Source organism: Setaria viridis, chromosome 2, assembly GCF_005286985.2.
Source record: "Setaria viridis chromosome 2, Setaria_viridis_v4.0, whole genome shotgun sequence".
NCBI classification, from domain to species: Eukaryota; Viridiplantae; Streptophyta; class Magnoliopsida; order Poales; family Poaceae; genus Setaria; species Setaria viridis.
The window spans coordinates 43,422,571-43,449,750 of record NC_048264.2 but is presented as its reverse complement, the minus strand read 5'-3'; the positions used below and the strand labels follow the sequence as shown (position 1 = coordinate 43,449,750).

Below are 27,180 nucleotides of genomic sequence, written 5' to 3'. Positions count from 1 at the left end.
ATGTTGCGTAAAACTTGCAAAACGGCACCTTGCATGCTACCACTTACCAGTATGGTAATCGGTCAGATTCCTTGCCCAATTTCTCAAGGGAACTGGAAGGTATACCATGGCAATTATTTATGGGGCACTTTTGGCCTCAGTTCATTGAGATAGCACGATCGATGTTAAGTTTTTATTTTTCTAAACTTCTTTGCTCACGAGAAAATGGTAAGAAAAGAAATTTTCAAGAGTGTTCTTATGTTGTAATCATATTGAAGCAAAAAGTTTGGCGTTATTGTCGGTGCCCAGAATCAACTGACGGTGAGGGACACAAGACTGAATCTTGCTTCAGTCAGTTGTCAGTGAACACTAGATGGTAAAATACTCGAGATGTTCATTGAACATTACAGGTTTGATCTTGGGGACAACACATAGCCAATAATCAATGGAAGTCAACGGATTATTTCATGATCTGAGGAAGAAAAAAGAATTCATTTGTCGTATAGAAAGCATGGATTATCAGTAGTGCTCAGAGAAGCTCCAAGAAAACAAAAGATGCTTCTGATGCAAAATTCTAAGCCTCAGAACTAGTCTTCACCAGCACACACTACGCAAAGAAAGAACTTTTGGGTGTAACTAAGAGATTCATATGTAAATACAACTTTTGGATGCTGAAGATTTTCAGCACCTGCAGCAATGAAAAAGATTAAAAGAATACACGACAAACTTTCTGAATTGTGATAGCTCTTTTGTGAAAGTAGGAAACCAAAAAAAAAAGTCTGAATGTAGATATATCATGCTTCTGCAATGAAAGACAATACAAGAAATAATCATGAAACTCAACTCAGAACAACTCTGGCTGGGTTGTTATCCGAAGATGAAAATTTGGCTGAAATGATACTTCAAGAATCAATTGTACAATATATTGTATTTCCTCAGTAACAGAAGATATTCCATTCAGTATAACCAAAATGTTGTAAGGCGACCAAAATTCCACAATAATCAAATTGATATACTAGTTACATCATTTTGAAAGAATGCTACACACATTGCCAGCTCTTGGATCGCTGCCAAAATTTGGTCTGATCAAGAACACATCCTATGACAGATGTCCCTCTAGCCTTCTCTTCCACATCCACCATTACCTGAGCATGGTAGAATCCAAATAGATGCAAAAATGTTGATTTCACCACGGACGTCAACCAATCAAGCCAAGCATACACATGAAGTGTTAGCCATGGTGCCACAACCCACCAATACCATCGGTCAATCTGAGTGGATCTTGGCCATGCCCATCTCACTTATTTCCCTATGACACTATGAACAGATACACCTGTGAGAAACAAACCGATGTTCTTTATCACCTGACAGCATCTGAATTGCCAGCCCTCATCATCTCAAGCTCCTCAACGGAGGCACCCTCCTCATCCAAGAAGTCCAAGCTTGATGACCGGCAAGTGAAGTAGAACACCGCGCTCATCATTGAATCGATCAGCATAACGAAGGCGTACATGAGGACAAGCAATGGCCCCTCCCATAGCCGTGACGACCCATCACCATAGCTCAATGTCTTCACCCTGTGCTCAAATAGCCCCTCGACGAAGGCCAGGCCAATGGTGGATCCAAGAAAAATGAGCAGCCCGACGTGGGTCTGGCCACGCATCAGCTGCACCGACCGGCGCAGTGCATTGATACCAGCCACTTCCTCGAGAACGGCAATGACGCCGCCGAGGTTGCAGATGATGATGGTGTGCGCGTACACCACGGAGTAGGCGAGAACCGCGAAGAGGCCCGCGCAGACGACAATGTCAGGCGGGTAGAGCATGGCCTTCAGCGTGGAGCAGGCGGTGACGAGGAGTGCGAAGAAGGCGACGAGGCCGGCGGCGACGGCGGCGCACCCGAGCGCGTACGTGGCGGCGAGGCGCGGCCACGCGCGGCGCGCGAGGAGGGTGATGTCCCCGGCAGCGAGCGGCTTCCCGGCGTACACGGCGGCCACGGAGTATGCCACGGCGGCGCGGGCGGCGAGGAGGAGCGTGAGGAGCGCCGGGAACGAGACGACGGCGGACACGAGCGTGGCGGCGAGGTGGTGCGCCAGCTGCCTGACGAAATGCGTGAGCGGGAGGCCCGAGGCCGCGGCCGCGACGAGGAGCCTCCGGGCCAGCGGCAGCACGACGGCCCCGTCCAGCGCCGCCGCCGACAGGAGGAGGCACCCGGACGCCGGGCAGAGCAGCAGGAACAGGATGGACGTGAACGCGTGCGGGTCCCCGCGCAGCACGCGCACCGTCTCCCGCAGGATCTCCAGCGCGTTCATCGGCGGCAGCCGCACCCCTCCCCCGGCGCCCCGTGTCGGCGCCATTCCTCCCGACTACCTCCCCCCCCCGCCTCTTCTTCGCACTCCTTAGATTCGCAGCCTCTTCTCAGCGCGCTGCGCACACAAGACCGCGCCGACGCCTCCTCGCCGGTCAGATCCGAGACAATATCCCGTCGGCGCAACGGGCGCGCCCAATGCGGAGCTCGGCGACGGGAATTGGGGCGTAGGAGGTGGGATCTTGGGGGAATGATAACGGCGTGGAAGGAGGAGGAGAAGTTTCTTTGGAGCAGAGATCGAGGGTGGGCTTTTCTGAAGGGAGACGACGACGACTGTGTGGGAGTGGGGGAGGTTGACACACCGACAGTTCACCGACGAGGATGACAGGTGGGTCCATCTAGGGGAGGTATTTGCGTACATGTGAGGGTGACATGCGGGGCCCAGGGGAAGGAAGTGCAGTGAAGCTTCCGCGCACGGATTCCTATGGTTTTTTGGGTCATGTGTTCAGCAGGTTATCTTGTCAACGGTGGTACTGGTACTGCAACGATGAGTCTTTGTTCTTGTTTATTTCTTCAACAATCTGAATTCTGAACAGTGCGAACTAATTTCGTACCTTCAATTTGTTTGACAAAAGGAGCATGAACTTAATAGAAAGTAAATTTTGCGCGCCATTTGTTGTTTGGAAAAAGAGCCATTTGGAGCACGTGAATTTGATCAGTAGTATTCTGCGTTTTCTACCTTACATCGGCAATCGTTTCCCAAATTGCGTTAACTATGTACCAAACTCTTCTAATAACACATAATCTCCTATATATACATAATCTTTTTTTTAAAAAAAATGCAAATTTGAAACAAAGCTTTTATATCTGTTACGAAAAAGTTTTGTTTGAGAATTGTTAGTTCAGATGTTATAAGCGCTGATATATACAAAATGGAAAATCTATTTGTACAACTGGTAACGTGTGTCATTCTTGCGATGAAGAAAAATTACTTAGTAGGAGTATGTTTCTTGAGTCACATTATACTTTATGGCAAGGCACGACGACAAAAATGCAGCGACAATTTCAGCCTCTACAAGCAAATATTTGTTTGATATAGTTCCGCTGTTCTTCGTTCTGTTCTGCTCATCATTAACGAAGGACCCAAATGGAAAAGCCAGAGAACACGGCTTCATGACGAAGCAAAGCCTACACTGACTTGAAGATGGTCCACCAAGATACTTATTTCCCTTGCTCAAGTCTAAATATACAATTGCCATGTAGGACAAATGCAGCGACATCCACTCTTCCTAGGATATATGCTTTGCTTGCTCTAGCCTCTTCACTGCACACTCTTTACAGATGCATTACGATATAATAATTTCATTCCCGATACATTACGTGCAAACGAAGAACACCATAGCTCATTTGAGGCCAAGGGCATGTGCCAAGTGCATCACAATCTTCATGGAAAAGTACTTGAAGGAACACCCAGCCATATGATCAGTCTGTAGCAGCTACAGTACAGAATGCTGAAGCAGTATGACCGGAAATTCGATGCACAATCCATAACTAATCCAAAGTGGAAACATCTAATCCAGCAAAAAAACAAACAAAGAGAGAACCCAAAACTGGCTATATACCTATGCTGCGAGCATTCTGGGCAGCATTTATAAGCTAAGCTAAGCCATGCATGAAAACAGCGAGGTCTCAGAGGATATGTTGCCTATACATATCATGCCCAGGATATGTTGCCTATACATATCATGCCCAATCGCTCATTTTGTAGCTCCATTTGTGGCTCAATTAACTCTCTACGTGCTTGGCCTTCCTGTCTGACAACCACACTTCTGGAGACACAGATGGCTAATAATCTGGGACGGATGCGAAGGTGTACCCTGGTGCTCCTCTCCAGGAATAGTAAGCAACTCGAGTCTCGTAATAGCCTGCAAAACAGTTTAACAGCTGCAGGGTGAAAATCACACAAACATTTAAGATTATTTCAAAGTTCTGTGAGCTGTGACAATTAACAGAACATAGGTTCTTCCACTTGCACGTATTAATGAAGGTGAGATACCAAACATTGAGAAAAGGCGGATTTTATTTCCAAGGGAAGGGAGCATTATTGCCCGATAAATGTCAGCAAAGCAAACATTCAATCCAAAACATCCACTATCAGTACTGGTCACAAATTAACAAATGGAGTGATTGTTAAGACACATTGCAGTTATATTACATTTAGTTAACAAAGAAGACATATAACTCAAACACTTAACCACCAACAACAAATCATTTAGATTCTTCTAGAAAACTATGTCTGCCTCATTTGTACCAGAAAGGCACTGTATGAAAAGAAAATACATAATAACTGAAGTTGCTTGTGGTGACATACCAGGAAGGAAAGCAAGCACGCCCAGGAATAAGAGACCATATGCCTGAGAACCATCACCATCCATGTGACTTGTGAATATAAAATACGACAGGAAGAGGAGTGAAATTCCTATGATGAGGAGAAAAAGTGCCAAGGCAATTGACTTCCATGGAATTTTTATGCGATTTTGGAGTGTACTTCAACCATAGGTTATCTCTATCCTCTGTAGGGAGAGGTGAATACTGAACATTGCGCCTGGTTGGCATTATAGGATCTGCACCAGAAATGCATTCATAAAAATAACAGTAGCTATAATAAAATAGAGCAAAAATATACTGAATCACATGATGGAGCAAATATAATAGAGCTAGAAACTTTCGAGTCCTTTTAGTATGGGAAACAACATCATTAACTTAAAGAAGACCTCAATATTATCAACTTAAGAACTGAGTACAGAATTAAACTTGGATGTGTCAGTGATATCTTGTTAGTAGTTAGTCGTACTACATGTTCTATCATTCTAAACGAAGAGTTAAAATTCAACAACTTTTAAGAATGAATAGAAATAATTTCATAGGCTGGCAACTTATAGTAAATAATTTTGAATTTTTTTCCTAGAAAAATGAAAACACTAGCTCTGGTTGAAAGAAAATAAAGGGGAATTGAACACAACCTCAACCACAGAACACTATGAATATAGGCATCGACAGCATCACTAGGCCTCGGTTCTCTAGTATTCTCAGTGCTGTAGATGCAGCATGGCAGTAGCTAATGTACGAACAAAATCATATGAATGTTGATATTACATGCCTTCAAGACAGTAGCTCTGAGTTACCACTGTTAGCAATTGGCTACAATCATATGCTGCAGTTGTCCAATTTTGTTTACAGTTACCGCTGAAACACAAAATAGAAGAATAAAACCTGATGACAATGGCACCCGCTCAACTAGCTTCGTGCTAGCGCGGATAATTTGTGTAGGCACACATCCATACCCTAAATTGAAATCCTGTGGCAATCACACACACTTGCATCACATATTTGCATTACAGCCGCAAGCCCGCAATACTCTTGATTGCTAAGCATGCGCACAACTAAGATTGATAACTTCAGAGTTTCAAAAAAAGCATCCCTCCGCGCGCGCGCGCGCACCGTCTCCTGGCTCTACGCGATTCCCTCGGGTGTGCGTCGAACGAACAAAAGTCAATGGAGAATAGGCGAGTGTGCATCGAACGAACAAAAGTCAATGGCCAGGTAGCAGAATAAGCGAGGAGCCACCACACCAGGAGCAGAGGACAGGGCGGTGGACGCGGATGGCAGATCGGACAATCCGTCGAACGCCATGCGTGCGGGTGCTGGATGGTGTCGGGGGTTGGGCGTTTATTTTTACCGGGAGTAACGGCGGGGCAGGGAGTCGGTGTGGCCGTGTGGGGTGGGGAGGGGTCGCCGCCGGCGCTGGACGCCGAGTAGGAGGAGGCAGAGGTCGGCGGCGAGACGAGTCAAAATCACGGTGTCGCCGTGTCGCAGATGGCGACCGCGCCCCGGCAGCGCACGGAGACGGAGGCTAGGAATCGATCGAGGCCGGGGGGAAGGGGAAGCAGCAGCACTTCGTAGTCAGCGCACGAATCGTGAAGCAGGATCTACGGTTGCAGCTGGTTCTCGTCAATTTTGTGTTCGAACTGGCTGATGCTAATGGCATCGATTTAACCACCATAATACGAAACACCAATTTCTTTGCAGAAATTTAATTCCGTATAGTAAAAAATGTCATTTTTTTCACTTTTTCTAGAAGGGATAATAGCCGATTCACCGGCTTACCCTGCCTCTTGTGAGTGGCAATCCCAATGCAAAGCTCCAATTAACCAATCAATCAATCCTCATCTGGCACTCCTACAACACCACGTGCTCCAAATAACGGGTGTTAGTATAGCATCAGAAATCATAATCACTCACCCATTTCTTTCTCTGATTCTCCTCCCTCTCCTTTTGCCCTGTTCAGAAAAACAGCGCACAGCCACACACACACACACGGTGACGTGGCGGACACGTACTCGACCAGACGTACGACGCAACACAGCACTTTTTTGAGCAAAGATGTAACACAACACTGTACTCTGTCTCTATGCAAGTGACCAGCACAATTGTTGGACCTGTATCGGCGGCCACAGAAGCAGCCCGTCAGCATCCAACATGGGGTCACCGGTCGATCCTTCCGGCGCCGCGGTCGATTCGTTGGATGCCGCTAGTGCTATATAAACCCTGCCATGCAGCTCGAACGCTCACCAACAAACAAGAAGCACACCGGAGCATGTGCGTACTCATCGCATCACCATGGCTGCTGCTACCCTGGCGGCGGCCCTCCTGTGCGCCTGCCTGCTGGCCGCCGCGGCGTCCGGCGGCCGCGTGGGCGTCGATGACATGGTCATGATGCACCGGTTCCGCGCGTGGCAGGCCAAACCTATCTTCTTCCTCCGTTCTTCTTCTGTGTCGACGGTTCTGCCGATTTTGTAGCTGGTGGTTGGCTGATCACCGTGCTCGTCGACATTGCGTGGATTTGCTACCAAATCGTTGCGATGGCACCAATTCCCACGCAACCCGCCATCACCACTACCACCTCCCTCGTCGTCCACAAGCCGGTACCCACGCCGGCCACCGTGAAGACTGTCCTCGACCACGACGACATTGCCGCCACGATGGCCTCATTGAGATGGAGTCTGGAGAGCAGGGTGCAGAGATTGGAGGAGATGTGCCCCACCAAACCTGTGGCATCTGCGACACCTTCTCCGACATCCTCGGCATCACTCAGTTCATCGGCGGCCTCCACCCCGCCCACTGCGCCGCCTTCCATCACCACACCGTCGGCATCGCCCACGCTTCGCTCCACCACCGAGCTCCTACAAGCACTGCCGGCAAGGTGTTCGACACAGGGTCGCAGCCACGACGAGCGCGCTCTAGCGCCCGTGACCGCTGCGCTGGCCCCTCCATCGACCTCGCCCGCGGCGCCGGACACATCAGCAGCTGCATCGGCCACCTCGCCGACCGCATCCACCACCACAACCTTGAAGGTCGACCTTGCACCTGCCTCAAGTGAAGAGGACGACCCCACCACCAAACCACTCACAAGTGATTGTTACAGATAGATTCATAGCTGGTCTGAAAGATCATATTAAAGTTGTTGTTATGATTCAAAAGCCTGTCGATCTAATTACTGCTAGTTCTCTTGCTATGTTACACTATGTTACAGGAGAGCTAACAGTGGATATCTCTAAACGAGAAGTGAAAAGAAGTGAACCAACTCCCAATTCCAAATATTTATTCAAGCTAGTTTCGACACCACCATCTCCTATAGCCCATCAAGCAAAACCTCCTGCCTATGGCAGTCCTGAGGAACAAAAATATGTCGAAGCCCTCAAGTTACATTCATCTAAAGATAAGTTGTCAGCAATCAAAGCCTATAGAAGAGCAAAGGGGTTATGCTATAACAGTGGATTGAAATGGGCTCCTGGCCACAAATGTGCTCCTACTGTGCCAATTCATATAGTGGAAGAACTCTGGGAACTGCTACAAGAACCTGAATCAATTCCACAAGTACATGGTGATACTGATAACAATTCTAGTGATGATCTTATGTGCATTTCAACTCATGATGTCAATGGCAGTGAAGCACCTAAAACAATCAGAATTGTGGGAAATCTCCCTCTTATACTGGTAGATTCTAGTAGCTCTAGCAACTTCATTAGTGCAAATATGGCTTTGTCCATTCCAAACTGGGTACCTCTTTAGAAACCTATGCAAGTCAAAGTGGCAAATGGTCAGGTTCTAAGTTGTACACATGAATTGCAAAATTGTGAAGTCATTATTCAGCGGCAGTGTTTTTCTATAGACTTAAAAATCTTACCTCTACAATATTATGATATGATTCTGGGCATGGATTGGCTTGAAATCTACAATCCTATGAAAGTGCATTGGTCTGAAAAGTGGATGTCCTTCTTATATCAAGACAAGAAGATTAAGTTGCAAGGGCTGAGATCAAGTTTACATGAGATCAACATTATCTCCTATCAGCAACGGCAGAAGCTTGAAGATGAGGGTGAGGTGTGGTGTACTTTGAAAGCATTTGCAACCAAACCAGAAGAAGGCACTCATTAAATCCCACCTGAGATAGCTACATTACTATCTGAATTTGCTGACATTTAGGAGAAGCTCCAAGGCCTTCCTCCTCAAAGATAACATTCTCACTCTATACCTTTTCTGCCTGGTGCTCAACCTTTCAGGTTAAGACCCTCAGATACAATCCTGCACAAAAGGATGAGATTGAAAACCAAGTGTTAGAACTGCTAAAGCATGGAATGATCCAAGAAAACCAAAGCCCTTTTGCATCACTAGTGTTGCTTGTTAAGAAGAAGAATGGAGAATGGAGAATGGAGACTCTGTGTAGATTACAGAAGACTCAACTCATTAATTGTGAAAAATAGATATCCAATGCCTCTCTTAGAAGAATTCTTAGATGAATTACATGGAGCAATGTGGTTTATATCCTTGGACCTAAGATCTGGATATCATCAGATTCTTGTGGACTTAGCTAATCAATACAAAACAGCTTTCCAAACTCACAATGGGCACTATGAGTATAAAGTCATGCCATATGGAGTAACAGGTGGGCTAGCAACTTTTCAACATGTGATGAACTCAGTTCTAGCACCTTTACTTAGGAAATGTGCTGTGGTGCTCATTGATGATATCCTGATTTATAGCAAATCATGGGAGGAGCATGTGCAGCATGTCAGAGCTGTGTTTGATTTACTTAGAACACATCAATTCAAGGTCAAGCTGTCCAAATGCTCTTTTACCCAGCAACAAATACCTTACGGGGGTCATGTGATAAGTGGTGAGGGTGTGTCTACTTGAAAATACAACCATATGTGCAGTCCTCTTTGTACAAGAAAGCAAATCACACCAGAAACCACATCAATTCACCCGGTGTTCCATGTATCCTTACTGAAGAAGGTAGTAGGTTCTAACCATCAGGTGAGTGCTGAGTTGCCAGATGCATTCCAATTCCCGGTCAAAGTATTGTAGAGAAGGATTGGCCGCCAAGGTGATCGGGAAGTAGCTCAAGTGTTGGTACAGTGGTGGTCTTCTTGGCCACCATCTCTATCTACATGGGAGGAAAGATTTCCTACAGTACGGGCTTGGGGACAAGCCGTTTTTGAAGATGGGAGGGATGTCATGTAGGAGAAGGCGTCTCCAACGAAGGCATGTTCAAAAGAAGAAGGCGTCACGGTGCAGGACCCGCAAACCAGCAACTTGAAGTCGGCCCAACCCAAAGTGCTTTGGCCCAGACTGGACTCGTTGAACGCTGAAGCTGTCAAGGTTGCCCAGAGTATAACCTGTCCTATTCGTCGTCCGAAAAGAGATAAGCTGTAAGAAAGTAGAACTTGGCCGACTTGCCGGAGAATTTGACGTCTATCGTTGGACCTGTGATCTCGTTTGAGAAATCCCTATCTAGTACCGTATCATTGGACCTCGCTGGAGATCACATTGCTAGGGCGAGCTCGATCTGTACACTGTACTGGACATGCGCAAACACGAGGTGATGGAAAACACACGCACAGTTTGTGCTGCAATGCGGCAGCGTTTTCTGATCTTAGTTGCTGAATTAAAAAGACTCGGGTACAAGGCCCTGAGGCCGACAAAGGCGCGGCACGTTCGTGAACGAACTGCGCCATCCCACAGCCCTGGGACGTGCCGCGCTAGACTCCCGACGGCACGCTTGCCCCGAGCGCGAACGACGCGCACGTCAGCTGAACTCGACTAGCGCTGGACCAGGACGCGATCCAGTGCTTGACTCGATAACAAACGATAGCACACTGCGCACCTTCCAACATTTATTTGAACGCGCGGCTAAATATAATCATGTCCTCTTATTTAAAAAGCTCACTCCAACTAAACTTTTTTTACGTAGGTAGAAGCAAACGCTCACTCAATCTTATGAATGCACGCATGCAAACATTACCCTTATAAGCACATCCGAGAGACTAATTTGGCAGATCTTAACATTGATGAAGTCACCACAAACGTCTCGTTGTCGACGAGCACATCACCTTACTACTGAAAGCATAGACATTGTTAATTTATGAATTAAATTTATAAAAATGTGAGCACCCGTCCCAACTGAAATCACTGAACTTTTCGATCGCCGCCGTATGTCCGCATGCCATCACCGTAGGGTGAGGACCTGACTGCACGCGACACGCCCCAGCTCACTAGTCACTACGCAGCCCCACACTGCTGTTCTCACAGCGCTAATTCTTAACAGAACAACTAAACTGGCTGCCCATGAACTTCGCATGCGTCTAGTTAACCGGCGGAGGTATGTCGTCGATCGGTACTGAAGCAGATGCAAAAAACTTCCATTATCTGGAAGGGCATATATGTGCGCTGGCTGGCACCATTCACGTTGCTCCAGAAGACGCTGCGGTCATTTCTAGCTCCTCCACCAGCCGGAGCGGCACCGCCGGCCGTTTGCCAAGAGCCCAATGCAAGACGGCATCCAGCAGATCAATGCACCCTGGTGGCCTGGCCGCCTGGTCCTGATCTCTGATTCGATTACTTCTTCCTCCAAACGGTCGACGGCAAGGATCGATGATGCGTGTCGTGATCGATCACCTCGCCTCGCCACGGCCATCTATATATTTGAAAGCCCAGAGCCATATATGGCTGCTCGATCAGCCTGGGCACCAAGCGACAAGCAGCAGCAGCTTGCACAGGCAGAGGTAGTAGCTGAAACTATATCTCTCATGGCATCAACGACGGCCATGGCTGCCGCCTCACGTTCTCCGGCCTTCGCCCTCCTGTACGCCAGCCTGCTGCTGCTGCTGGCCGGCGCCGCGGCTTCCGGCGACATGCCGCTCATGACGGACCGGTTCCACGCGTGGCGCGCCGCGTACAACCGGACCTACGCGACCGCCGAGGAGCGGCAGCGCCGGTTCGAGGTGTACCGCCGGAACGTGGAGTACATCGAGGCCACGAACCGGCGCGGTGAACTCTCCTACGAGCTCGGCGAGAACCAGTTCACCGACCTCACCCGCGAGGAGTTCCTGGCCAAGCACACCATGCCGCCCGGACAGGCGCTCGCGGCCCGCGACGCCGTGATGCGGCAACTCATCAACACCACGCGCGCTGGCCTCGTCGCCGAGCGCGGCGGCAACGGCAGCTACTCGGACGACGCCTTCGGCCAGGTCCCCTACAGCGTGGACTGGAGGACCAGCGGCGCCGTGACTCCCGTCAAGCACCAAATGAATTGTGGTGATAATCCAAAGGTCCACGTGGCATGCGTATGTAACTATACATACATGATCTCTTGATGATGTCATGTCCTTGCAGGGTCTTGCTGGGCGTTCGCAACTATACATACATGAGCTCTTGATGATGTCATGTCCTTGCAGGGTCTTGCTGGGCGTTCGCGGCGGTGGCGGCGATCGAGAGCGTGTACAATGCAAGCTACGGTCGGGCCGCCTCGTGTCGCTGTCGGAGCAGGAGCTGTTGTACTGCGACCACACCCCGCCCGACAGCGGCTGCGTCGGCGGCGACCCGGCGTCGGCGATGTGGTGGGTCACCCGCAAGGGCGGGCTCGCCACCACGTGGGAGTACCCCTACGAGAGCAGGCAGGGCCAGTGCAGGCGCGGTAGGGTCCGCGTGGGCGGGATCCGCGGTGGCGCGGGCGTCGAGCCCAACAGCGAGGCCGCGCTGGAGCGCGCTGTGGCGCGGCAGCCGGTCATCGTCACCATCAACGCCGCCACCTTCCAGTACTAAAGGGTGGGGTGCTCTTGGGCCCCTGCGACGCCGGGACCAACCACGCCGTCACGGTGGTCGGGTACTCGATCATCAAGAACTCGTGGGGCGACGGGTGGGGAGAGGGTGGGTACGTCCGCATGGAGGGGCGCGTTGGGGCAAGGGAAGGCTTGTGCGGCATCGCCAGCATGCCGTGCTACCCGGTGATGTGAGCTCAGCTGCTCAGTGTCGCTAGTGATCACTACATGTCATGTACCAATGCCATGAGAAACTTAAAAATTGTTCTAAGTTCTATGGGGTGTAGTCAAAGAGATTGTTATAAGACCGGCAACCTCATTGTCTGGTTTTAAAATACTCCAAGAGTTGAATAATTTCAACTGCAGAAGGTCTTAATATTTTAAGCCAGGTATTCTACCAGAACTTCTGATGGTCATTGCCATAAAAATGGAACCACCTTGCATTACTGCACTACATTTTACAAGTTCGATGGCATCAACCATTTGCTGCAAGAACCAAATTCTACCAGGTATTCCTAGGTGACAACTCTTTCTCCGATGGTAGCTGCAGCAGCTCACGGATACCTTCACATACCTGCATATGGAATTGCTGATGGTAAGCAGAAAGAAGAGCAACATCTGAATTTAAGCACATATCATCAGATGAATGTATGCAACAAAAAAAAACATATTTTTGAACGAGAGTATATGATCTCGGCATAAATGGAAGACCAAATCAACTATAATACATTGTACGTACCAACTTGATCTGTGCTTTTATGCTTGCGATGAGATGTGTGTATTCATCTATTTGCCTGCAAGCATTCAACATTTCCAACATTAACAACTGAACAGATGCTGCAAACATAGCTGCATTGAGCTTTCAGGAATAAAACATCAACCTATGTCATGGCAACCTAAATATGCAGAAGGAAACCATTCAACCATAAGTGAAACAAGCACCAGATCAAACAATGAACTTTTGTCCAACAAGCCTGATGTGCTGAAGAGTTGTAATGACAATTTTTAAAAATCAGACTTCAGGATACACAAATCCGATCAATCAATTGAGAAGGTCTGCCAAGAATCTAGATTCAATTGCCGTTGAATTTTTCTACCAAAAACATCGTCCAAGCATACCAAGATAAACTAGCCAGGCTGCTAAGCAAGTCTGCGATTATATCCTTTGAGCAAACTAATGTCCACAAACATCACTCCAGACAGATTAGCACTAACAAGATCATACAATGGGTGTTGTGTCTAAATTAGAGACTTTTGAGAAAGGTAGAATAATCCCTGGTCAGGCAAAAAGAGTATGGCAACATGTATCAAGTCAACGGTGAACCTGCATTTCAGTTTAAACATACTGATTTCAATATGGTGATATTTTTGTTCTGCTAGATCCAGCACTGAGCACTGATGACTGATCTCAGAGCATGTGGGATTACTAATATCCCAACATTAACAATGATCATACAAACAAGCGATGGTGTGCTTTTATAATTTAGAACAGCAAAGTAGTGTCTCTGTTGCCATACCAATAAACATAGAACTCATCTGAGGCATCTTCAGAAATACATATGGTCATTAGCAGTAGTAGAGGGGGGCATCATACAGCGTTTGAAACGCGAACGACAGTGGTTTAGAATTATAAGAAATGAGATAGTGAAACTGGTGACATGAGCCAAATTTGGGAAATATATACAACTGAAAGTAAGAGGTACATTACTAACATAATATGACCAGCTCTGTTATATGACGCACATTAGCCTGTGATAAATAAGTGAACTCCTGATCTAAAAATGATGTTTGATGAAGAAAAGCTCCAACAAAATCTGCATCCACATTTTTTTTCTTTTCGTTATGATCTAACATCAGCATCCATATTTTTTTTCATTTTCCCTTTAGAGCTAAAATCTGCATATCCTACTAGATGAATTAACAAATTATAAAGTATGTTGTGCTAAGCACCGTATTAAACAACAAAGTGCAAATTACCAGAATCTTTCACAAATATCAGTCATAAATTACCATTCGGATAACTCACTTAACAGAATGAAGAAATATATCACAGTCAAACAGACAAACACCAGAATTTGCTTACCTAGCCAACCTTGCCTCTCTTACAGATATGAACTGCAAAGCTTCTTGCCAAGTAAACTCCACATGAAAACCTAGACCAATATCCACAAAAATGTGCCTTGTATCTGGTCTGCAGAAATCACCACACAACACCGACCAGTTATATGACGTATATTGAAACACTTTATCACCCATGTTTCAAGAAAAGGGTTTATTGAGTTCTTTACTAAATTTCTTCAACTACTACAACTTAACAAAACTAATTTAACAGTCTGCTAGATAACGGAAGTCAAGACTCAACTTAAAAATAAAAATTAGCATGAGAGCACATTAAGATGAGCAGTTTCCAAGTTTGCTTCCTGTAACCAAAGACCACAATTTGGTAAAAGTAAAACTAATCTGCTTGATACACTGTCTTCTATTCATATGTATGAAACAGCCAAACACCGTTTCTAAGACCAGGGCACTAGGGCAGTCATCGTATGCACTATTTCTGAATTCAGCTGGAAACAAAGTCATATCGCCCACCTTTTTCATATTAAGCGTGTACCGAATATTGCAATTGAAAAGTTCACTCTATTTGATTTGGTAATGTAAATATTGTAAGCATTGGTTGAAAGAAGTGGTAAAGTGGGGCGATGCTTACACTTCTGCCTGCATGTACACTTCCGAGCCAAGATTGACCATGGACCGCATGCTGGTGACCCCATTCTTCTCCAAATTTTCAATGTTCCTCTTCAAATCCAAGCTGCCGGAATCCAAAAAAGCTCCATCATCAGAGACAAGTTGCAGTAGAGAAAACTAATGCGTCAAAATAAATTAGCAGGAAGCACCACATGTCCCAAATGTCTCAAGCAACAATTTCGATGATTTGCTCGAGATACGACCTCCAAATGTCCCACCACAGAACCATGGACAATCGGAATCGACGGACAGAAAGTTCAACGGGGCTTACAAGGTCTTCTGCTGCCCGAACACCTTGTCGCGCTGGTTGATGGCGTTGGCGAGGTCGGGCTTCAGACGCCGGTCCACGAACTCCTCGAACTTCCTCACTTTCTCCTGCCGCGCCCGTGCCTCCGCCGCGGCCATGGCCAGGCTAGGGTTCCTCCGGAACGACTCGCCGATCACGGAGGACTGTAGCTTGCCGTTATGGGACCGCTGCCGCGGCCAACCGACGCCCCGCCGGTCGCGCTCCCCACGCGTCCTGCGCGCCTCCGCGTCGCGCCGCCGAGCTCGCCGCGCGCCGCCACCGGTGGCCTGGGAACTTCTGGTTCAGGGGTTAGAGGGACTTGGCTGTCATGCTGAGGGGCGCGGTTGGGCTGGAAACTGGTTGGGGGACGACGAGATAGTTTGGCCGATATGGGCCTAGGGGGACAAAATGGCGACTGTCATAGGCAATCCACGAGTAAAATATTGGGCTTACCAGTTGCGGTCCACGAGTAAAAGATATTGGGCTTGTCGGTGTTTGGTTTTGGTGGGCTGAAAACCACGAAGAAGAAACATTGAAAAGAGAATTGCAGCCCAAATGCTCCTCGCCTTCTGCCAGTATCGAATTCTAACTGCCATTTTAACTTTTCTGCTTGCTTTCTTATTCTCTGAACATTGCTCTGAATGCTGATTGGTATGGTCATGCACTCATGCTCATTTATATCACTGAATATAAACTTCGCACTTGCGGTGACAAATGCAGCTACATTATGCGTCTCTGTATAGTGTGAAGCAGATGTGTTGCTCGATATATCAGTCTCAATTTATGATAGCACTGATGGAGCAAGACAAGGAAGGAGAAAAGATAAACAAGTGGAACACCGTGCTTGGCTACCGTTAAATTGAAGTATCTGCCTAAAACATGCGCTCACATAGCAGTATAGCACATGAAAACAAGATCGCATTTCACTGTCTGCACATCGCATCCAATCCACAACTCCACACCATTCCGACAAGCTCTCTGGGTCAACGGGGATCCCTACTTGAATTTCATTAAAGGATCTTGGGCATGTACTGATCTTCAGCAACAAAGCAGTAGTAAAGTAAGACACCACAAGAGAAATACAACACGTATACAATTTAGAGACAAGCCATAACACAAGCTGAAGAACGACCAGCGATCGCTGATTAGAGCCGCCACCGAACAACATATTCGCCAGAGATGCTCTGGCTGTTGCACACCCACACCACCTCTTGTAGCTACATCGCTTCATTGAGGACCACCAGGGGGACTTAAGGTGGCGATAGGCACGCAGATCAGAGCCCACTGGACATAACGATCTTAAGCTAATGGTAACACCTTTCAAAGGACATCCAGGCTCCACGTCCCATCATCCAACGCCGCTCGAGGGAAGGAACCCTCGAAGAGGAATGGTGGAAGAGGTAGAAACACCATCTAGCATAAAATTTGATGGTACCACTAACAAGAAAAGCACTGATGGTGGGAGACACTCGCTGAACCATGATGATAGGCAACAACCAGTATTAGCAAGTCCAAGAAGTATACCGATAATGGAGAGATGCAAAGGGTAGGAGGCACCGAGCAATCGAAGACCTCACCGGACCATGCGAAGGTGAGACACCCCGCGCTCCGGGCGCGAAGCTTTCGCTGCATGATGACCGCTGCCACAGTCGTAGACTACACCGGCTAACCATGGAGAATGGTGTGGGAGTCGCAAAACAACACCTCCACAGGGAACGGCGCCCGCAAGCGTCGTCGTTGTCGTCGTCTTCACAGGTAGGAATAGGAAAACAGGCTTCCATCGGCGACGACCAAGCTTTCACAGGCGACTCACACCACCATGCACACGCACATATGGACAGCAGCCTCACCGACACCGCCACCATGCGCTAACCCAGTCCAAGCTCAGGCAAGCGCAAGCCCACCATGCGGTGTCGACCGGCGTCCGGCGCAACATGGCCGCGGAGGCGACGCGGAGGGGGTCGCGGGGTTTCGCCTCGACAAACTCTCTGCTCATTTGCTCGGGTAGTGCAGAGGAGTTCTGAATGGTGAACGTGATCGACCGCAGCCTCGCAGCCCAAGCACCGGACGAAGCCACGAAGGATCCTCCCCTCCCATCCAGATCAGCAAAGGCCCCACCTCAAAATTGCCGAGCGAAAAATCAACTCCACTTAACAGCAGCGCAGCAGCGCCCGCGGTCGCAGCCATGGACCGCCCCCAGAGGCTAGCGCTCCCATCGCCGTCGCCGCCGCCGCCGCTGCCGTCCCCGCCGGTGGCCGCCGTGTCGGGCCCGGCCTCGCCGTACTCCGTGCTCCACCCGCTCCTGCTCCCCTCCCCGAACCCACACCTCCTCCTCAAGCCCAAGACGCTGACCCACTCCCTCTCCTCCTCCTCCCTCACCTCCATGGCCTCCTCCTCGCCGCCCGCCCCCGATGCCTGGGAGTTCATCACCCCAACGTCCCCATCCGTCGCCCACGTGGACGGCGGGCTTGATGATTGCGCCATCTTCCCGCCGCGCCTCCACGAAGGCCTGGGCCTGGAGGCGGAGCCCGAGGAGGCGGTGGCGCCGGCGGCGGCGAAGGAGGTGGAGGAGGAGGAGGAAGAGGACGAGGGCGAGGAGGAGGAGGATGGAGAGTGGCTGTGGGGTGCGTGGGCGAGGTGGGAGAGGTGCCGCTTGGCGGCGAGGCGCGCTTGGGCGACCGGTGTCGGGGCGGTCCAGGAGCGGGTGCTCGTGCACAGCGCCTGCGGGTGCCCATCGGTGAGGCCCGCCGTGTGGTCAGCTGCGGCGGCGGTTGCTGTGGTTGGGGCACTTCTGTACGCCCGGCGGCGGGATAGAAAGGAACGGGACCTGCTCGTGCTTCTCTCCAAGGAGAAGGATAAGGTTTGGATCTCTCTGTAGCCCTCTGAGTCGTGATGCCAATGTGATGTCTCTGTTAATTCTTGGTTAATTGGCCAATTTCTGCCATGCATGATCGTGTGCAACGAATAGGATGGTGAGATGACTGTTGCTGTTCCAGTGAGATGAGATTGGTTTCATTTAGGTTCTGGATCAAACAAAATATTCATCTGAAGTTTAGTGCAGATGTGGCAAATTCAGAACTTGTTAGTGCGATATTGCACAATTTGATTTGTGGGGAAGTCAAATTGATCATATAGAAAGTGATTGGTTGGTAAATGGCATCGATTTACTAAAAGGAGAATGTCTATGAATTTGTTATATCAGTTGGCATCTGTTGATGGTGGGAAAGATTGAGAGACGAATGGATTTATTGGATTTAACACCAATAATATAATTCGATACTTGGTCTTATAGAGCCCCGTGGATGATCGATTGATTGCTTTGACACTTTCAAGAAGTCCTCTTCTTGATGCTGGGTTTTATTCAGGTATTGATATTCTTGTTAAGGTTGGGTTCAGGGAGATAAATGACAGAGTAGAAATACTGCCCTTGTACTGTACTAGTTCTAGTACCATCCGCCCTCCAATATTTCATGAGTTTCAAATAAACATTCCACTTGAGTTTTCATCTTGTTCATTTGACAGCTTACCTTTTCCAATTATAGCCCCAGCAACCTTTTAACAAAATATAATCAATCTAGCATATTATCTCTTATCTTCTTCAAATTTGTGTGTAATTAAATCGTATCATTATTTCATGAAATGTTTCAAGACGACTGCTGTTCTCATATCCAGAACATATACTGACACATTAGCACACTTAGGATTCTACTATGTAATCTTTAATTGGGTGGATTGTTTCCAATGTTTCCTTTGCTTTGTAACTTTATTTCGAATTGTTATGTTTGACCCAAAACATAACATTCCTCAGGTCCTGGGTTCGACTCCCCGTGGGAGCGAATTTCAGGCTGGGGTTAAAAAAATCCCCTCGTCTGTCCCACGCCAAAGCATAGGTCTAAGGTCCGGCCCAGGTCTTTGGTCGTCTCACACGGGCTACGGTGCCACTATGTAAGGGTGGGGCAGGGGTTCGGGGGTTTTCTCGATCTGCGTGAGAAGGTCTTCTTCTTAGCAAATGCTCGGGGGCTGTCTTACCCCCCGCAGGTCGAGTTTTTTTTTTATGTTTGACCCAAAAGGTTAAGGTGATTGTACCAGACTATTTTTGTTTTCTCCAGAGACTATCATCTCTAGCTGTCACTGATTTACCACCGAGCAATGTCTGGAACTCTAGATTAAGGAAGTTAGAAGTGCATTAGATCAACAAATGTTCGTATTGTGATTGATATTCCAGTACTCTAATTGAACTCTTGTTTTTCCCCCTTATGCAGAGGATAGCACAACTACTGCATCAAATTGCTTTAATGAGTGACATCAGAAGCGGCAGTGAAGCAGTTAAGATTATCAGGAACTCCTAATCATTTTCACTGTTGGAAAAGGTTCGGTTGCTATGTTGTAGCGAATCGATTAGGTAATTAGAGGATCAGACCGGTTAGCGTGCAGGATCGCACTTGTAGCTAAACAAAGATTGAACTTCTAACAGGTGTGATGTTTACTTATTATAGATGCTGAAACCAGCAAGGCTGCAACCCAATCCGAAGCAATCAATAGTTCAACACTTCACCTCTGTTTGTTCTTAAAGTATGTATATAGCTGAGTGATGATTTGGTAAGTTGTAGATATGTTGACATTGTATTGACTTACTGATATTGACGACCCTGGACATCATTCTGTATATGTAATTTCCATTTTTTCTATTATTGTGATCTTGATCGTCCACTGAACTTTAATATTGATAACCGTGGACTCAGTTCTGTATATGTAATTGGCTCCCAAATCGCAATTATAGTTAATATTATTAGACTGGTCAAGGATTTAGGTGATTGGGTCCGTCATTAGGTGTCGGAATTCAGGGTTTCTGAAACATTTTAGCTGAAGTTCAGGAAGTCATAAATCCAGCGCTGAGTTAAATGTACAATAGAGTGCTTCAAATTGTATGGACAAAACTAGACATTGTTCCTACTGATTCAATCTTACATGTTCATGGAGTATTACTAGAGTGACAACTGGACGTTGTTCCTACCTGGGTTGAGCGAGTTGTTATGCAAACTGCAAGATACCGTTTTTATTGCCCTTCCTGATGGAATATAGTCCTTTTCCAGTACCGTTCCTTGTTTTATTCATGCAAATGCTGTGCATGTGAGTAGAAATATTCACCCTCATAGTACTGTTCCTTGTTTTATTCCTCCGATTGAGTGACAAACAGAAATAAAAGAGATGCCATGTTCTGTGTTGGAACAGAGGAAGTCAGAAAAAAAAATGGAATGCGGTGACACTGACACGTAAAATTACAGAATCTAATTGTGGCATTGTCGGCCTTCAGGAATACAGAAGATAAGCCTTCTACATGGCTTTGAGGAAGTTCTGCTTGGCCCAGTTTGATTCTTCTGAGCACACCCATTCTAAGTGGAGCTACCGGTGGCAGCATAACACAGTAGCTCGGAAAAGCACAATCCGTGAAATTTATTTCAAAGCTTTTGAACACATTGCACGAGTATCAATTCAGTTTACATGTACAAGACAAGGTGGATATCTGTCGCATCGTCGCAATAATAATGCAGTGACGACGATCACATCCGGAGAAGTTAGTTTAGCTTAACAATGGCAAGACACGACTCTAATGGTCTATTCGTTTACATGTACAAGAACCCCTGACTCTAACTAAACCCTCGTCATGAAGCGCCTCTCCGCCGCGCAGCTCGCCGGCCCACGCGCCCTCACGGCCGGGTGCTCGTTGCGCTGCCTTTGGCCCGATGGTTCCAGTGGTGGCTTGATCACCTGTATCGTGCGCCGCCGCTTCGCGTCCTCGGCCTCCTGGTACCTCTCCTGGAGCTTGCGCTTCGTGGCCTCCATCTTCCTCTCCTCAGTGGCTAAGCTGATGACGACGGGCGGCGTCTTCTTCGGCCGAGCTGGGACAACCGCTGGAGCTCCCGTGTTCGCTGACGACGGCTTGGCGGTGCTGGTGCTCACGACCGGAGCCCTCTTCTTGGGCAAGGTGCCGTAGGACTCGGCCTTGCTGACACGGCAGCTGCTGACGACGGCGGTCTTCCTTGGACGACGCTGTTCCGCCGGGATCTTCTTCGTCTTTGCGTCGGAGCCGGCCCCGGGCGCCTTGTCGTCCTGGGGAGGAGGCGGCGGAGTAGACGGGAGGCCGTCCAGCACGTCCATGTCGGCCTTGGCCCTGGCGAATTCGGCCCTGGCCCTAGCGAATTCGGCCACGGCGCCCGCCCTCCACCCGCGCACGACGTCGCGCGCGAGCCCGCGAACCCGCTCCGACGCGTGGTCCCTCGTCAGCGCGACGACGGCGCCGACGAGGCCGTCGCCGGACGCCAGCGCGATCCTCTCCACGGGCACCGCCCGCAGCGTGCCCAGCGACCCCGCCATGGCCTCGTCCAGCAGCGCGCAGAGCGCCTCCGCCTTGTCGTCGTCGTCGGCGGCGTCGCAGAGCATCTCGATGATCCGCGACCTCGCGCTCCGGATCTCGCCGCGGGAGAGGAGACCGTCGGCGTCGGCGGCCTCGATGGCGGTGTCGATGAGCGGGAACGCGTCCAAGAATGGCTTCCAGCGGCGCAGCGCCATGTCGCCGGCTTCGCGAGATCGAGCTTGCGGATGGATCCGATGGAAGAAGACGGAGGGAGATGGCTAATGGAGGGATGTGCTAGGTGCTCCGATCCCCCTGGTGACTTATAGTGGTGGAATGGCGGCGGCGGCAGTCGGACTCCGAGCGCCAAAACCGAGACGAAGTCGAGTCGAGATGCGTGGCTTTCACGCGCGCGCGCGCGTTTCTCCCGGCAAATTTTGAGTCGGAAACGTGGGTTTCCTTTTTACGCACAACCGATCTATCCAGGGAAGTTTGGAAACAAGTTTTTATTTTCTCACGCTGTTTATGGCGTCGATGATTTGAAGCCGTGATTTTTTTTAGATGATGCAGAGGGTTTGGATTGGATGCTCACGTTGTGCATTGCTAGCTGAAAATTGTGCGCTGCAGCCTGCAGCCTTCCCGGGAGGGGTGGACACTTTGCTAGCCACCCTTCTGGACTTCACAATTAATTCTAAAAAAATCGATTTGAATACAAAACGTGCACTGATTTCAATTGGGGACATGGTTTTGGGGATTGGGACCGTCAGCACAATTCTCAGTCTGGGACTGGGAGCTAGAATCAGGTGGGGAACCTTGTGGGATTGCAATTAACTTTCATCTATAGAGAGAACGTGCAAGTTGAGGAACTGAATTTTTAGATTTGGGAATTAGGATTGGATTTAGAACTTTCTGAACTTGGAACTGAACCTTCAACTCAAAAAGGGCTTCCCAACAACACTGGGCTGCGTCCAGGCAACATGCTGTACAGTGAACACTACATCGGGCAACAGTGCAGTATGAGACAGACACACAGAGAAAACGAAATGATGAGAATGCAAGGTTATACTCGACCGGACACAGGTACACAGATTCACAAGAAGTCATGTTTAGCAAAAACATAGGAGTAGCATGACTTTCTCACAGGACGGCTGGTTTTCCCAAACCAGTTCACAACTCCTGCCTAGTCATCGGCATTCAGAAAAGAGGTAGTACCAAAGCTATCACCATCATCTATCAACCTACTTATTAACAGCCAAGAAATGCCTTCTTGCAGAAAGACTGATTAGTTACCCTTTGTTGAGACAGACTACTGGCAGCAGCGTAGTAAGATCCACATACCAGCAGCAACGACTTCCTTTTCGTCTCTCTTTAAACTGGGTAGAATCAACGAATAACAAACGAACAGAATGCATATGTCGATCGGTCTACTTCTGTACAGGCGATTTGATATGCTTTGGGGACGATCCAGCAGCCAGCCGAATCACACCGGGACCCGTCTTCCCCTGAACCGAGTGATCAGCTGCAAAATTCGGACAGGCAGGAAACATCAGCGATAAAGGGGGGAAAACACCTGGAGAACAAGGCAGCTGAGCTGACGGATTAATGAGCTGTAGTGCTGTACTATATGAAGATCATACCGAAGTCAAAAAGGGATGGTGGAATATCCAACCGAAGGAAGGACTCTTTTGCAGGTAAACAGCAGCAGTTGGCCAGAAACCGCTGAGAGGAAATTCAGAAGGTGTCAGACACAATGACCAAATGTTTCTAGTCCATATGCTGACAGAAAAATGCACTGCCAGGTGCCAGAAGCCACGCAAATTATACAAGAATAACTGTAAAGAAATTACCAACCTGAAGAGCATGATGAAACCGTATGACTCCACCATCATTCCTAAGGCAGGCCATCCAATGAGGACCAGGAAAAAGCCAAACCCGAAAGAGATTGAACCCTGCACAATTAATAAGATACACCAGTGAGACAAGAATGGAAATGGAACTGAAACGGCATGCTTTTCGCAGTGATGATATCATTATCAGGACCTTGTGATTCTTAGGCTTGGTGAAGAATTGCACGGTTGGCTTCAGCCCAATGGTCAGTAAGACGCCAGAAACGAAGAGAATCTGGCAGCATGGCAAACAGCAGTACGTATCAGTAAACAGGAGGCTGGAATGAAGGCAGAATCCATCAACAGGATGAATTATTCTTACATTCCCCATTGCCAGGAATCCCTTGTCAAACAGCATAATGATCCCAAGGAATGAGAAGAGAACTCCAAATCCAGTCAAGCCTAGCCCAATCTCTGTCGGGGAAAAAAGATGGGAAACAGTTTAGCAAAAGTTGACAAGCGCGGATGCATTGTACATTTCAATAGAAGCACAAAACAAGAAGCTGAAGAGTCATAAAGTTCAATAAGAAAGCTAGTTTACTGAATACATTGTTACTAATGGATTGTCCCTCCTGATCAGAAAAGAAACTGCGCGCCATGTTGCTGAACTACATCTGGCAATTGCTAAGCAGTGGATGACCAAACATCAACACATATGATTGAAATTCTTAATCTAAACGCATGTCTCATTCATAGAGGCAAACTCGTTTTCTGTACTAATCAGAATGTATGCTGTGTGAAGAGACTAGAGATGCAATGCTAATACTCAGAGCATAGTTTTCCTCATTTAACAGTGGTAAAACATAGTGCTTCTACTACATCAGACAATTTCTCATCATGGATGACCAAACATCAAAAAAAAAAAGGTCAGCAATGGTTTAGCAAGAGTTGTTTTAATCAAGTTTAGGAAGAGTTGAAAAGTGCTGATGCATTACAGAATCTAGATGACATCATAAGACAAGAAGCTGAAGTGTCAAGTTTCACATAAGGAAACTAATGTCCTTAGCATACTGTGTATTGTCAGTAACCATTTTCAGAGACTAATGGATGGTCCCTCCTGATCCGGAACTAAGTGCCATATCCCTGAACTACATCTGGAAACAATTGTTCATCAGTGTCTGACGACCAAACATCAAGCATAATTGAAATTCTTACTCTTTTTGTATATAAGAATTCGTAGAGGCAAACTCATTTTCTGAGCTCTAACCTGATTGTACGTATTGTGCAGAGACCAGAGAGGCAAGTTTAAGAATCAGAGAATAGTCTTATCTCATTTATCAGTGGTGCAACCATACTACCCTCTTGTACTGAATGCATATACTTAACACTACATGAACGCTGGCAGATAAAAAAAAAGAGTAATGCAGAACATCGGCGAATTTTAGTGAGAAATCTTTGCCAGACTGTACATAATGTGAACGGACTAGCAATGCAATGCTAATACTCAGAGCATGGTTTTCCTCATTTAACCGTGGCAAAACATAGTGCTGTTACTGCATCTGATAATTTTCACTAGTGGATAACCAGACATCAACAAACATGATTAGAACATTTAGCAAGAGTTATTTTAAGAAAGTTCAGCAAGAATTGAAAGGCGCTGATGCATTATAGAATATAGATTACAGCATGAGACAAGAAGCTTAAGTGCCACAAAGTTAATGTACTGAACATGTTATGTATTGTCAGTAGACATGTTCAGCTACTAATGGATGGTCCCTCCTGATCAGAAACTATGTGCCATATTCATGAACAATATCCGACAATTGCTCATAAGTGTCTGACTGAAGATTAACAAGTATGATTAAAAATTTTATTCTGATTGTATATCACAATTCGTAGAGGCAAACTCATTTTCTGAACTCTAACCTGACTGTACATAGTGTGCAGAAACCAAAGGCAATGTTAAGATTCAGAGCATTTTTTTCCCTCAGTTATCAGTGGCGCAACCTATTACTACTCCGTTGTACTGAATGCATATGCTTAACAGTACACTAACGTGGGCAGATAAAAAGTGGTGCAGAACGTCAGAGAAATCTTCAAGCAGAAGGATGACAGAGGTTACATTAACACGTGATTGATTCATTGACCCCAAAACTCTGCGGCAGTCGTACTAGTACTAATGGGCGCGGATAATGATATGATTTGGATGTGAGGTAACCATTCCAATCACCCTAATCCTCCCACCAAACAACTCAAACAGCGCGGAACCGAGAGGCAAACGCGGCGCGATCTTCCACCCGCAACAGCAAACGCAGCGAGAAAGCGAAGCAAGCACTGAACAAATCTCCCCACCCAAACAGCTAGCGGACAAGCGAAAAGCACACGCAAAACGCATACACCATCTCATCTCACAAACACGCAGCACCAGGCGCCCTCACGAAGTCACAAGCCGCAAGCGACAGAGAAAGGGAACCGAGCGGGTGGGCGAGGAGTCGCTTACTCTTGCGGTCGTTCATCTCGAAGGAAACCATCGCGCCGACGACGACCCGCAGCGAATTCTCCTCCTACCGCAAGCGACCAGCCACCGCCTGCAACATCGGAGAGAACAGAAGCAGATGTGTAGTTAGGAGAAGAAGAAACCATGCCGCCGCCATAAACGACGAAGCGCGCGCGATCGAGGGAGTAGGGTTTCGCGAGCGATCGGAGCGCGGACGCGCGCACTTACCTCTCTCTCTCCGAGAGCCGCGGATCCGGAGGCGCACGAGGGAGCGACGCCGGGCACGCACAAGGGGCGAGGAGGAGCGGCTGGCGAGTGGCGAGGGACACGCGCGGGCGCACGAGAGAGAGGCGGTTGGAGTGGAACAACTGCCGGTGATGACGAATGGATTCCCTCGGCCGACGGGGGTTTTATTGAGAATTGAGATGCGTCGGTTTCGGTCGGCGCGGACGCCGATGCTTTGATCGATCGGTCGGTCGAGCCGGCTTCGCGAGCGAAACCAACGGTGCCTTTGGTTGCGTTTGTGTGGCGCCTATGTGGCGCGCGATAACGCACGCGGCCAGCTGGAATCTTCCGGGATGGCTGATTGGCTGGCTACCTGCCTTGGCTCCGAAGAAAGCGCGGGACAAGCCGGAGCGGACCCCATTTCTTAGGCCTGAGGGTGATGAGAGCACCGGGCCAGTAGCCTTCGAACACGTGGATCACCCTTTCATTTGGACGTCTTCGTCTTGAGACTTGTCACTTGGGTGAGGGATATACACTCCCCCTTTTTTTATGTGTTTGCTACTACTTATCCCTGGAATTTAAAGATAAGATTTCTAAAAAAAATTCAAAGATAACTAGATAAGATTATGCTCGATTAGATCGAAATGGAAGAGCGGGAAGAGAAACAACAATCCAAGTGGCTTTTTCAGCCAACTACACTTCTCCGGTATAATTGGCTCTCCAGTACTATAATTCCATATAGACTCGAGATACCCACCCCTGATCAATTCTCACGAGTAGCTAATGATTCAGTAAAACCCAAC

The 27,180-nt window shown here is 48.0% G+C and overlaps 5 protein-coding genes and 2 pseudogenes across 7 annotated transcripts; 2 read left to right on the top strand and 5 right to left on the bottom strand.

Moving 5' to 3' along the window:
• Positions 1-863: 863 nt before the first annotated feature.
• LOC117844776 (uncharacterized) lies at positions 864-2,658 on the bottom strand. The gene has a single exon (XM_034725562.2). It carries the CDS (start codon positions 2,333-2,335, stop codon positions 1,340-1,342), a length of 996 nt encoding a protein of 331 aa, XP_034581453.1. The 5' UTR covers positions 2,336-2,658; the 3' UTR covers positions 864-1,339.
• A 1,050-nt stretch (positions 2,659-3,708) lies between these two features.
• On the bottom strand, positions 3,709-6,227 carry LOC140221734 (uncharacterized; annotated as a pseudogene).
• A 5,020-nt stretch (positions 6,228-11,247) lies between these two features.
• On the top strand, positions 11,248-12,680 carry LOC117844466 (ervatamin-B-like; annotated as a pseudogene).
• Positions 12,681-12,730: 50 nt separating this feature from the next.
• On the bottom strand, positions 12,731-15,811 carry LOC117842270 (uncharacterized). Its single transcript, XM_034722659.2, has 5 exons — positions 15,463-15,811; positions 15,154-15,255; positions 14,530-14,637; positions 13,186-13,240; positions 12,731-13,020 (listed from the first exon to the last, which is right to left on the bottom strand). Exons 1-5 carry the CDS (start codon positions 15,594-15,596, stop codon positions 12,949-12,951), a joined length of 471 nt encoding a protein of 156 aa, XP_034578550.1. The 5' UTR covers positions 15,597-15,811; the 3' UTR covers positions 12,731-12,948.
• Positions 15,812-17,491: 1,680 nt separating this feature from the next.
• On the top strand, positions 17,492-20,165 carry LOC117842170 (uncharacterized). Of its 3 annotated transcripts, none has more exons than XM_034722539.2 (3): positions 17,492-18,337; positions 19,740-19,847; positions 19,974-20,165. In XM_034722539.2, exons 1-2 carry the CDS (start codon positions 17,663-17,665, stop codon positions 19,824-19,826), a joined length of 762 nt encoding a protein of 253 aa, XP_034578430.1. In that variant the 5' UTR covers positions 17,492-17,662; the 3' UTR covers positions 19,827-19,847; positions 19,974-20,165. The 3 variants fall into 3 exon arrangements, 2 of the variants coding, with proteins under 2 accessions (XP_034578430.1, XP_034578429.1); XR_004637471.2 differs by having other exon boundaries at positions 17,502-18,337; positions 19,740-19,879; XM_034722538.2 differs by having other exon boundaries at positions 17,509-18,337; positions 19,740-20,165.
• A 468-nt stretch (positions 20,166-20,633) lies between these two features.
• On the bottom strand, positions 20,634-22,047 carry LOC140221958 (uncharacterized). The gene has a single exon (XM_072291919.1). The coding sequence runs from the start codon at positions 22,045-22,047 to the stop codon at positions 21,130-21,132; it is 918 nt and encodes a 305-aa protein (XP_072148020.1). The 3' UTR covers positions 20,634-21,129.
• An 826-nt stretch (positions 22,048-22,873) lies between these two features.
• On the bottom strand, positions 22,874-26,590 carry LOC117846600 (vesicle transport protein GOT1). Its single transcript, XM_034727824.2, has 7 exons — positions 26,381-26,590; positions 26,156-26,243; positions 24,038-24,129; positions 23,870-23,950; positions 23,681-23,778; positions 23,467-23,548; positions 22,874-23,348 (listed from the first exon to the last, which is right to left on the bottom strand). Exons 2-7 carry the CDS (start codon positions 26,184-26,186, stop codon positions 23,310-23,312), a joined length of 423 nt encoding a protein of 140 aa, XP_034583715.1. The 5' UTR covers positions 26,187-26,243; positions 26,381-26,590; the 3' UTR covers positions 22,874-23,309.
• Positions 26,591-27,180: the final 590 nt, after the last annotated feature.